Source organism: Lepidochelys kempii, chromosome 5 (assembly GCF_965140265.1).
Source record: "Lepidochelys kempii isolate rLepKem1 chromosome 5, rLepKem1.hap2, whole genome shotgun sequence".
Lineage (NCBI taxonomy): Eukaryota > Metazoa > Chordata > Testudines > Cheloniidae > Lepidochelys > Lepidochelys kempii.
The window spans coordinates 31818917-31831624 of record NC_133260.1 but is presented as its reverse complement, the minus strand read 5'-3'; the positions used below and the strand labels follow the sequence as shown (position 1 = coordinate 31831624).

The 12708-nt window shown below is 41.7% G+C and overlaps 1 protein-coding gene across 3 annotated transcripts in view; it reads left to right on the top strand.

Moving 5' to 3' along the window:
• HCN1 (hyperpolarization activated cyclic nucleotide gated potassium channel 1) overlaps positions 1-12708 on the top strand; it is a 315989-nt gene that overhangs the window by 173226 nt on the left and 130055 nt on the right. For all 3 annotated transcript variants that reach the window (XM_073343906.1, XM_073343905.1, XM_073343907.1), the window contains exon 3: positions 342-503. In XM_073343906.1, the coding sequence (XP_073200007.1) occupies positions 342-503 (162 nt within the window). The remainder of the gene's footprint in view (positions 1-341; positions 504-12708) is intronic.

Genomic DNA, 12708 nt, shown 5'->3' with positions numbered 1-12708 from the left:
GTGATGTGATTTTATATAATAAATTAATCCCAAAGTATGGTAAGAAAATCAGTGTTTCTTTAAAAGAAAAGGAGTACTTGTGGCACCTTAGAGACTAACAAATTTATTTGAGCATAAGCTTTCATGAGCTACAGCTCACTTCATCGAAGCTTATGCTCAAATACATTTGTTAGTCTCTAAGGTGCCACAAGTACTCCTTTTCTTTCTGCGAATACAGACTAACACGGCTGCTACTCTGGAACAGTGTTTCTTGCATCTCTTTAGTTTGCTTGGATGAGAAAAATCTCATGTTGTATAACCTGAATTTCATCACATAAATAATTTGTAATTTTTGTCTCCAGATTTTCCATATGACATATGATCTGGCCAGTGCTGTGGTGAGAATCTTTAATCTAATTGGAATGATGCTACTTCTTTGCCACTGGGATGGTTGTCTTCAGTTTTTAGTACCATTACTTCAGGATTTCCCACCAGATTGCTGGGTGTCCCTAAATGGTATGGTTGTAAGTATTGTTCATTTTTCATTGTGTTTTTTCAAATATTTTTCTAAATTGTCAGTAAACTGCTAGTTAAAAATTTTAATGGGAAAAAAGTACATAGTAATACATTGCACTACATGTTAACATTTAAGATTGCCTTTTTCTTTTGTTGGTTGACTGACTACTAACTTTTTTTTAACCCGAACCACCGAATCACAGCTAGAGCTAGTTGTTCTCCATGACTGACCAAAACTAGAAGATATTTCAGTTTTAAAATCATCTTTATCTATCAATCCCCACTCTCTCAGCAAACTACCGAGAAGAAAGTTGGATGAAGTTTAGTATGAACTTTTAAAAAAGACTAGGAGTTATGGCTGGCCAGAAAAGATTTCCATTTTACAAAAATTTGTTCCAGTGCAGCAACAGGAGAAGGTGAGAAACAGCATGTTTAATTGAGAGCTGGGACTTGAACCCGGGTCTCCTACTCACCTGGGATATGGGAGACCCAGGTTCAAGTCTATGCTCTGAATTGGGCATAGCAGGCACAGAGTATCCAGCATCCCAACTAACTGCCCTAACCACACTGTATGTTCTGGGCTCTTGCACTCTCCTTCTCACTCACCAGAAATGACATCCTGGGCCTGAGAAATCTTAACTATGAACATTTTGCCAAAAAACTGGCATTTTTCAACTGGAAAAGGTTTAGTAAATTTTCCCACCAGGTCTATTAAAAAGGCATTTTACCCATGTGTTAGTAGTTCAGTTTTGCCCTCAGTTACATGAATACAACATCCTTTGAACCAAATCCTGAAGTTGTTTCCCAGTTTTTTCCTCAGCATTTTACTCTGGCCAAATTTCCATGGAAAATTTTCCAAACAGACAGTGAGGAAAAATTAAGGATTTACATCACTGGTGTGTGTGTGTGTGTGCGTGTGTGTGTGTGTGTGTAAAGTGCTAGTTCAAGGGCAGAACATGGCTGCATTTGTGTTACTTCTCATCTGTTGTAAGAGAAATGGAGCCACACAGCTTTGATAACTGTCTTGAAGGCTGACCGCTTCAAAGAGCTAGGTGGTGTTTGTGTTGAAGACTTCAGATGATGAAGAATAGTTGATATACATGGAAATCTGTTAAAAAGATGCTAAAATAAAACTTTTCCCGGTTTAATATATTCCACCATTAAGACTACTTATTATTATGTGGAACAACACAATATTGCCTATGTGGAAGGAAATGTGATTGAGGTAAAATAAAAACAAAAACAAACAAAAACCCATTTAGAAATAGATAAGCCAGACATCACAGGAACTTGGCAAATTGTCAAGTGAATACATCCAATAAATGGAACAATTTTTGGCCGTGTCTGTCTCAGTTTGTTGATGGTACAGACAACATCAAGGAAGTGTTTAAGCAAGGAATATCTCTGCTGGGATTTGAACCAAAAAGCCTCAGATCTAAAAGCAGTAACTCTGCTCTACTGATACTCAATGCAAAACAAAACAAAAAAATTCCTTTAGTGTCAATAGTGGCAGCACTTACATTTTGTTTCATACCTTTTGTCACTAAAATACATCATTACGTGCAACCACAGTAAGAATGGGCTAAGTTATTTGGCCTTATTTTCAACTAATGAAAGCCTTGAAGGTTTGAAATGAGGCTGTTGTTTTGAGAACTTTTCCAAGCTCATGTTTTTCCAGAGCCAAACACTATGCATATAAACAGCTTTACTGAAGCCCATCATTTACTAAGCACACTATTCTATAAAAGGGAGAGAAAGACAGTACAGGGACAGGTACACAATTCTGTAAGCATGAATGATTGTCTCGTTCAGCAACCAGAAGCTGACCCAATAAAAGATATTACCTCAACCACCTTGTCTTGCTAAAATCCTGGGACCAACAAGGCTAGAACAACACTGCAGAGAGACAACCCCACCCCCAAACGGTCATTTCTAGAATTTAAGAGCTGAAGAGGGAGACGTCCTTAATCAAAGAAAAATATTTTATACGGTACCTTGTGTTCGTATGAAGCATAAAAAGGGGCAAATCATTATTTTTCAAATTAGAGAAGTCATTTTATAGTCTTTTACTTAAAAGTAAATGCAATTTTATATATCAAAAAATAAATTCCAGGAATAAAGGAGGAAAATCTTTTTGCTGAATAAAAGAATGTCAACCAGATATTTAGAAAATGCCCGTAAGAAGACGAGAAGGGGAAAACAATATCGCTACACTGGTGCTACTACCCATTTTGGTACAAATTCATTGATGGCATAAGTTGGTGCAATGCAAATCAATGTAGTTGCACCCACAAACACCATTCCATTAATAAATTCTGGTCATATGCTTCTATTTGTAGCATATTTCATTTTATATATTGTCTCTGTTAATAAAGGCCACAATTATTTGTACCACCGCTATCTGTGGCTCAGTAGGGCAATTGGTGTGACTGCATTTCTTTGTCCCTGCCTTAGAGAAAAGAGGACACTTGTTTTGACGCTAGCTGTTCCTTTCTGACAGTGAAGGTATGTCTACACTAAAGCTGGAGATGAAATTTTCAGCTCAGATAGACATACATGCACTAGCTTTGATCAAGCTAGCATGCTAAAAACATCAGTGTGTCATTGTTGGTACGGGCAGCAGGACAGGCCAAGTGCCTCTGGAGTACATTCTCTCCTGGGACCCTATATATTTACTCAGACAGCTACCCTGTCCTGCTACCTCACTTCCATGACTATACTGCTAGTTCAGTCAGAGCTAGTGGGTGTATGTCCACCTGAGCTGGAAATTACACCTCTATCTCTACTGTAGCTGTACCCACAATTGATTAGCATTCTAAAGAGAGCAGCTGCCAGCTGGTATATTTGTTCTATAGAAAATGGTGACTCTTGCTACTACTGCCTTTTGTGAGTGAGTGGATGAGCAGGTTTGATGGTGTCCCACTGATTCTTCATTAGACTAAGAGGACATGATTTGATTACTTCTGTTCTCCCCATTATTTCCATTGTTTTTCCTTGTGGGGGTTCATAGATTAGAAGTCCAGAAGGGACCATTATGATCTTCTCGTCTGACCTCCTGTGTAGCACAGGCCACAGCTTCCTTGTATTCATTCCTGTTTCAACTAGAGCATATCTTTTAGATAAACATCCAACCTTGATTTTAAAATTATCTGTAACGGAGAATTCACCACAACTCTCGCGCTAATTGTTGTTCTAATGGTTAAGTACCCTCAATGTTAAAAATATACACCTTATTTCTAGTCTGAATTTGACTAGATTCAACTTCCAACCCTTGTATCTTGTTATAATTTTGTTGACTAGATTGAAGAGCCAATTATCAAATTTTTGTTCCTCACTTAAGTACTTATAAATGTTGATCAATCATCCCTTAACTTTCTCTTTATTAAACTAAAGGGATTGGACTGCATGAGTCTATCACTATGAGGTATGTTTTCCAAATCTTTAATCATTCTCGTGGCTCTTCTCTGAACCCTCTCCAATTTATCTACATCCTTTTTGAATTGTGGACCTCAGAGCTGGACACAGTATTCCAGAAGCAGTCACAACAGAGCCAAATACAGAGGTAGAATAACCTCCCTACTCCTACTCAATATTTTCCTGTTTATACAGCCAAGGACTGCAATATACCTTTTGGTCACAGCGTTGTTCTGAGAGCTCACATTCCGCTGATTATCCACCATAACACCAACCCCTACTCCCCACCCTGAGAAGTCCTTTTCAGAGTCACTGCTTCCCAAGATAGAGCCACACTTGCTCAATGATTCCTCCTTTACAATTGCATTTTGAGATCTATCAGTTAGCCAGCTAGTCAGTTTTTAAATCAATTTGGAACATGCAAAGTTGATTTTGTATTCTTCTAATTTCTCAATCAAAATGTTCTGTGGTACCAGGTTGAGTGTCATGCAGAAATCTATGTATATGACATCAACACAATTGCCATTAGCAATCAAACTTGTAATTGCATTAAAAAAGATAATTAGTTCTGACAAAATCTGCTTTGCATAAGCCATTGCTGATTGGCATTAATTATATTACCTTCCTTTAATTCTTTATTAATCAAGTCCCATATCAGTCATTCTATTATTTTGTCTGGGATTAATGTTACGCTTAAATTTGTATAATTACCTGATTGGTCCCAAATATCCTTTTTACATATTGTCACAATATTAGCTTTCTTCCAGAAATTTCTCTTTCTCCCCCCCCTCCCATGACCCCGTATTCCAAGACTTATTGAATATTCAACATTAGTGGTCCAGAGAGCTCCTCTGCCAACTCTTTTAAAATGCTTGAATGCCCATTGTCTGGACCTGCCAACTTAAAAACTTCTATCTTTAGTAGCTGCTGTTTAACATTCTTCTTAATTATTGTTGGAATGGAAAGTATTTCCTCCTTATCATCATCATCCATGAATATATCATCTGGGCTTCTTTCCGTAAATACAAATATTTATTGAACAAGTCTTCCATTTCTACATTATTATTGACAATTCAACCCTTTCCATCTAGTAATGGAGCAATATCATTGTTAGGATTCCATTTGTGTCTTCCTCAGGCTGAACTTTTTTGGAAAGTTACAGCCAAAATGGTTCAGCCATTTCTGAGAATGAGGGGAAAATGTTTTATTTTTTATTATTATTTTTTAAAGGTAAAAAGAATGTGGATGGTATTTTCCTTGAGACGGTCATGGGACTTGTAATATGGCAAAGGAGTAGCCTTGGTGCTTTTTGCCATCTCCAGGAATCCACTGGAATTTGGCTAATTTATAAGCCTTTGAAAAAATTCAATTTACACATGGTCAGTAGAGACTTAAGAGTTTAGCAAGTAAAATCTCCAAAGTTTATCCTCACTGAGCATTCTCCATCCCCTCACAGCTCCTCTGTGTGATTGGGCACGGGGAAGGAGTAGATTCACCCAGCTCCATGTCCACAGCTGAGACAGCAGTGAGAGATTGAGAGGGAAACTGTGACTGGGGGTGGGGTGGGAGAGGGAAGGCTGGGAATGGTTAGGTAAAGAGGCAGGAGGGAAGACTGGGACTGTTTGGGCAAGGAAGCCAGAGGATCTGAGGGAGAGGGGAGGCTGTAACTCACTGGGCAAGGAGACTTGGAGCTGATGAGGGAAATGGGAGCAGAGGATGATACTTGGAGCCAGTTGGGAGGGAAGACTGAAATCAGAGGCAAAACTAGAGGAAGATTGGGACTAGTTGAACAAGGAGACTGTAGCTGGGACTGAGTGTGGGAGGAATGGGACCGGGAAGAACTGAGACTGGCTAGGCAAATACACTGGGACTAGGAGCCAGGGAGGAGTGTGTGTATGCTTAGTGGGGTGAACAAAATTGGATGAGGAGACTGGGGAGGGAGAGAAATGGGCAGCATATGGGAGAACAACTAGCAAGCCAGCATGGAAGGGAGAGACAACTGATGAGGAGCTGGGAGGGAAGAATAAGGACTGGCTGGGCAAAGAAGACTCATATGGGGAGCCTAGAGTGGACAACTAGGTCTGCCTTGGCTAGGTGACAGACTGAGGAGTGGAGAGTTGGTTTGAGAAGAATGGAACTTGGAACAAGGTGCTAGGGATGGAGAATAGACATCACTAGGACAGGGGAATTGTTGCAGGAGACAGGAAATGAAAGACTATCACAAGGGGGCTGGATTAAGACTTAATTAATTCTGGCATTTCCAAACTTTTGCGTGCTTGACTTCGTAATGTTACTGTTCTTTTAATGTGTGGTGTATGGGTATTGTTGTGCATAATATGTGTATATAACATGCTCAAGAAAATGACTGCTGGTTGTGGTGGTGACAGTAAAGATAACGGTAACAAAGATGGAAACAAGGATCTGCCTGTGTACATTACATAATCTCTGTTAGGTGCTTAGGTACCATGGTGATGAACATGGTGTAAATAATGAAGAGAGAGAGAGAAATATAGTGGATGTTATAACAGCAAAAATAGCAACCCTGCTTCCAACAAAAAGCTCATTGTCTCAGTGGGCAATCAAAATATAAAATCCAACGCTATTTTCTCAACAAAGAAAATCAGCAAGTAATATATTGGTTAGGAAGCATTGGGTGACCAGCTGACAATACCTGTCATTTGACAAAAGAGATGATACTCATTTTCTACTAAGAAAAGAAAAGCATATATAAGGAAGAGGGTTGCACTGGTTGCCAGTATGGCAATAGATAGAACAAATGAAAGAAGGTACTGCTGTTGTAAATAATTTCTCTAGTTCAACATCCAATCTATCTTTGGTCTAGGACTGCTAAAATCAGTGTCATAGTGATCGGCCATTAAACTGGAAAAAAAAGATGCCAAGAGTTACCACAGTTATACAAAGAATAGAAAATAACAGTGGTATTTCACATTCTGCTGTGTGATAACTGTTGGTAAATTTTGACTTTTTAATGACAAGCACCACACTTGTGATAGGGCCCTAACAGTGGCAGAGTGGTCCACCATTGGCTCAGCGGGCAATCTGGCCACAACACACTGGCCAACTGTCAGTCAGCAACACTATATTTGGCTGTGGGGAGGGTCCCTCACTTGCTCTGGCCCAGGGCCCCACAAATCCCTATTCCATCTCTGATTATAGAGACCATTAGTGAGCACTTAACCTTATGCTGGTATTTGTATAATCTAAGTTATCCATAATGATTCTTTTTCCCTTTGGGGGAGGGGAAAAGAAAATCAACTGTGATGGGATCCCTGGGGTACTGTTGTGCCCTCTTAACTCTCTAGCCTGGACTGTCTCTCACAATGCTTTGCTAGTGACAAGCAACAAGCACCTCCAGGCACTGCTATCACACAGCATAACAGCATATGGAGACCCGTACCCAGCTAGATTGCGTGAATGCTCCCTGAGCCACTCACGAATCACAAAGAGAAAGGCAGCACCCATTTCCCCCCAGCTCCCCAGCCTTGCACCCCAGAATTGTACAGTCTTGGCCTGGTCAGAAACCTGACCAGTGTGTGTTTATTACCCAGTCTGCCCCTCCCTCAATGTGGAGAGGACATATGCAAGCCTTTGTAAACTAAACTGAGATTTCCCAAACACTTCAACCAAAACACATTGTTTTAGGTAAAACATAAAACAGATTTATTAACTACAGAAAGATAGATTTTAGATAATTATAAGTGGTAGGCACAAAAGATCAGAGTTAGTTACAAAAGACAATAAAAGATAAGCACAGGGTCTAAATCTTGAACCTTATTACACTGGCCAGTATTTAGATCAAGCAGTTTTCTCACCCCACTGAATGTTATAGTTCTTAATACACAGGTTTCCACTTTTAAACCTGGGACCAGTCTACTCAGTTGAAGTCTTTGTCTTCCCAGCATTCTTATTATTTCCAGCGTAGGTGGGGGAGGAGAAAGGCCAAGACATGGTGCCACTGTACCTTGTTTTATACCTTCAGTCCTTGTGCCTGGAAAATATCAGCACAGACATGTCCTAGTGGGCTTTGCTGAATCACAGAGTTGGGGCAGTCCCCCATTGTGTGATGCTTGTGCAGCCCTCTTATGGCATTGTTAATCCCTTGATTTACAACTCTCCTGCTGATTAATGGTCACTTAACATCGTCCTGGGAGTGGTTCACCTACTTTGTTGTCACTGCAAACCCTTACAACGTATTTCAATAACAAAATCTCATCACTTCACACACACTAACAATATAAATATTTGGACAGGACAATGGGTTTCAGCAGATCATGACCTTTCATATGATATCTTGCATGGCATGCTTCATATGAAATATGTCATGATTCTATGACAGAGGTGAATATGGGGGTTCCAGTATGCTGCTTTGAGGTACAGAGTGCCACATCAACCTCATTTCCACCACTATGACTTCACCTTTTAAAACACGGAATTCCAAATCACTTATGTTTTTCTTTCCAAGTGTTTCATATTGGTACCATATATAGACGCTTCTTCTTTATTTGCAATGTTATGGACATTTATGAGCGTGGTCAAGTCTTTGTTCAGCTCTGGTTTTTTCCCATTCCAACTATAATTGCTGTCTATATTGTCACTTTTTATACCTATTTATTCTAGAAAATTTCATTTGTTAATATGAGACGTCCTTAACATCCACTGACTTTTCCTACAATCTTCCAAAAAGGCTTCATTTTAATTGCCAGTTGTCTCATTCCCTTTTTCTTAAGATGGATACTATGCTCACATCTCGTAAGAGTTAAATAAAGTTGGAAGTATCTTCTCAACACCACATTTAATCTACAAACTCTATTTGTCCATTCCTATGTACTGAATCAGGAGTATTTCACAGAAGGTTATTGTGGAGATTTAGAATCCTAGAATCATAGAATATCAGGGTTGCAAGGGACCTCAGGAGGTCATCTAGTCCAACCCCCTGCTCAAAGCAGGACCAATCCCCAACTAAATCATCCCAGCCAGGGCTTTGTCAAGCCTGACCTTAAAAACCTCTAAGGAAGGAGATTCCACCACCTCCCTAGGCAACACATTCCAGTGTTTCACCATCCTCCTAGTGAAAAAGTTTTTCCTAATATCCAAACCTAAACCTCCCCCACTGCAACTTGAGACCATTACTTCTTGTTCTGTCATCAGCTACCACTGAGAACAGTCTAGATCCATCCTCTTTGGAACCCCCTTTCAGGTAGTTGAAAGCAGCTATCAAATCCCCCCTCATTCTTCTCTTCCGCAGACTAAACAATCCCAGTTCCCTCAGCCTCTCCTCGTAAGTCATGTGTTCCAGTCCCCTAATCATTTTTGTTGCCCTCCGCTGGACTCTTTCCAATTTTTCCACATCCTTCTTGTAGTGTGGGGCCCAAAACTGGACACAGTACTCCAGATGAGGCCTCATCAATGTCGAATAGAGGGGAACGATCACTACATATACAATGCCCCTACATATACATCCCAAAATGCCATTGGCCTTCTTGGCAACAAGGGCACACTGTTGACTCATATCCAGCTTCTCATCCACTGTAACCCCGAGGTCCTTTTCTGCAGAACTGCTGCCGAGCCATTCGGTCCCTAGTCTGTAGCGGTGCATGGGATTCTTCCATCCTAAGTGCAGGACTCTGCACTTAGAATCATAGAATCATAGAATATCAGGATTGGAAGGGACCTCAGGAGGTCATCTAGTCCAACCCCCTGCTCAAAAGCAGGACCCATACCCAAGTAAATCATCCCAGCCAGGGCTTTGTCAAGCCTGACCTTAAAAACCACCACCCTCCCAGTGAAAAAGTTTTTCCTAATATCCAACCTGAACCTCCCCCACTGCAACTTGAGACCATTACTCCTTGTCCTGTCCTCTTCCACCACTGAGAATAGTCTAGAACCATCCTCTCTGGAACTACCTCTCAGGTAGTTGAAAGCAGCTATCAAATGCCCCCTCATTCTTCTTTTCTGCAGACTAAACAATCCCAGTTCCCTCAGCCTCTCCTCATAACTCATGTGTTCCAGACCCCTAATCATTTTTGTTGCCCTTCGCTGGACTCTCTCCAATTTATCCACATCCTTCTTGTAGTGTGGGGCCCAAAACTGGACACAGTACTCCAGATGAGGCCTCACCAATGTCGAATAGAGGGGGACGATCACATCCCTCGATCTGCTCGCTATGCCCCTACTTATACATCCCAAAATGCCATTGGCCTTCTTGGCAAGAAGGGCACACTGCTGGCTCATATCCAGCTTCTCGTCCACTGTCACCCCCATGTCCTTTTCCGCAGAACTGCTGCCTAGCCATTCGGTCCCCAGTCTGCAGCTGTGCATTGGGTTCTTCCGTCCTAAGTGCAGGACCCTGCACCTATCCTTATTGAACCTCATCAGATTTCTTTTGGCCCAATCCTCCAATTTGTCTAGGTCCCTCTGTATCCCTGCCCTCCAGCGAATCTACCACTCCTCCTAGTTTAGTATCATCCACAAATTTGCTGAGAGTGCAATCCACACCATCCTCCAGATCATTTATGAAGACACTGAACAAAACCGGCCCCAGGACCGACCCCCGGGGCACTCCACTCGGCACCGGCTGCCAACTAGACATGGGGCCATTGATCACTACCCGTTGAGCCCGACAATCTAGCCAACTTTCTACCCACCTTATGGTGCATTCATCCAGCCCATACTTCCTTAACTTGCTGACAAGAATACTGTGGGAGACCGTGTCAAAAGCTTTGTTAAAGTCAAGATACAATACATCCACTGCTTTCCCTTCATCCACAGAACCAGTAATCTCATCATAGAAGGCGATTAGATTAGTCAGGCATGACCTTCCCTTGGTGAATCCATGCTGATTGTTCCTGATCACTTTCCTCTCATGTAAGTGCTTCAGGACTGATTCTTTGAGGACCTGCTCCATGATTTTTCCGGGGACTGAAGTGAGGCTGACTGGCCTGTAGTTCCCAGGATCCTCCTTCTTCCCTTTTTTAAAGATTGGCACTACATTAGCCTTTTTCCAGTCATCCGGGACTTCCCCCGTTCTCCACGAGTTTTCAAAGATAATGGCCAATGGCTCTGCAATCACAGCCGCCAGTTCCTTTAGCACTCTCGGATGCAACTCATCTGGCCCCATGGATTTGTGCACGTCCAGTTTTTCTAAATAGTCCCTAACCACCTCTTTCTCCACAGAGGGCTGGCCATCTATTCCCCATGTTGTGATGCCCAGCACAGCAGTCTGGGAGCTGACCTTGTTCGTGAAGACAGAGGCAAAAAAATCATTGAGTACATTAGCTTTTTCCACATCCTCCGTCACTAGGTTGCCTCCCTCATTCATTAAGGGGCCCACACTTTCCTTGGCTTTCTTCTTGTTGCCAACATACCTGAAGAAACCCTTCTTGTTACTCTTAACATCTCTCGCTAGCTGCAGCTCCAGGTGCGATTGGCCCTCCTAATTTCATTCCTACATGCCCGAGCAATATTTTTATACTGTTCCCTGGTCATATGTCCAACCTTCCACTTCTTGTAAGCTTCTTTTTTATTCTTAAGATCCGCTAGGATTACACCGTTAAGCCAAGCTGGTCGCCTGCCATATTTACTATTCTTTCGACACATCGGGATGGTTTATCCCTGTAACCTCAACAAGGATTCCTTGAAATACAGCCAGCTCTCCTGGACTCCTTTCCCCTTCACGTTAGTCCCCCAGGGGATCCTACCCATCCGTTCCCTGAGGGAGTCGAAGTCTGCTTTCCTGAAGTCCAGGAAACTTGTCCTTGTTGAACCTCATCAGATTTCTTTTGGCCCAATCCTCTAATTTATCTAGGGCCCTCTGTATCCTATCCCTACCCTGCAGCGTATCTACCTCTCCTCCCAGTTTAGTGTCATCTGCAAACTTGCTGAGGGTGCAATCACACCATCCTCCAGATCATTTATGAAGATACTGAACAAAACCGGCCCGAGGACTGACTCTTGGGGCACTCCACTTGATACCAGCTGCCAACTAGACATGGAGCCATTGATCACTACCCGTTGAGCCCGACAATCTAGCCAACTTTCTATCCACCTTATAGTCCATTCATCCAGCCCATACTTCTTTAACTTGCTGGCAAGAATACTGTGGGAGACCGTGTCAAAAACTTTGCTAAAGTCAAGGAACAATGCGTCCACCGCTTTCCCCTCATCCACAGAGCCAGTTATCTCGTCATATGATTTAAGACTCTTCCCTAATAATATAATTTTGTCTTCCAGGACATCTCCCTTTGCATTTTGTAAGTCCTTCCTACCGATATATATCATCTATGTTTTGCCTCCTTGTTGTAACTCCTCTGCCATATTGTGCCATTTCACATTGGTTTTATTTTCTCCTTTGTCTAAGATAAAAATAAATGCATTAAGAACACTTTTGTGTGAATATATTGCATTTATATTTGTGTTACCGAGCCAGCACCAGTATAATAAACAATATTTTATTTATCTATTTGATTTAAATAAAAAGATGATGTCAAGGTTCCTCCCCCGCTCTGAACTCTAGGGTACAGATGTGGGGACCTGCATGAAAAACCTCCTAAGCTTATCTTTACCAGCTTAGGTCAAAACTTCCCCAAGGTACAAAATATTACACCTTGGACAGGCCGCTACCACCACCAAACTAATACTGGTTACTGGGGAAGAGCTGTTTGGACACGTCCTTCCCCCCAAAATACTTCCCAAAACCTTACACCCCACTTCCTGGACAAGGTTTGGTAAAAAGCCTCACCAATTTGCATAGGTGACCACAAACCCAAACCCTTGGATCTG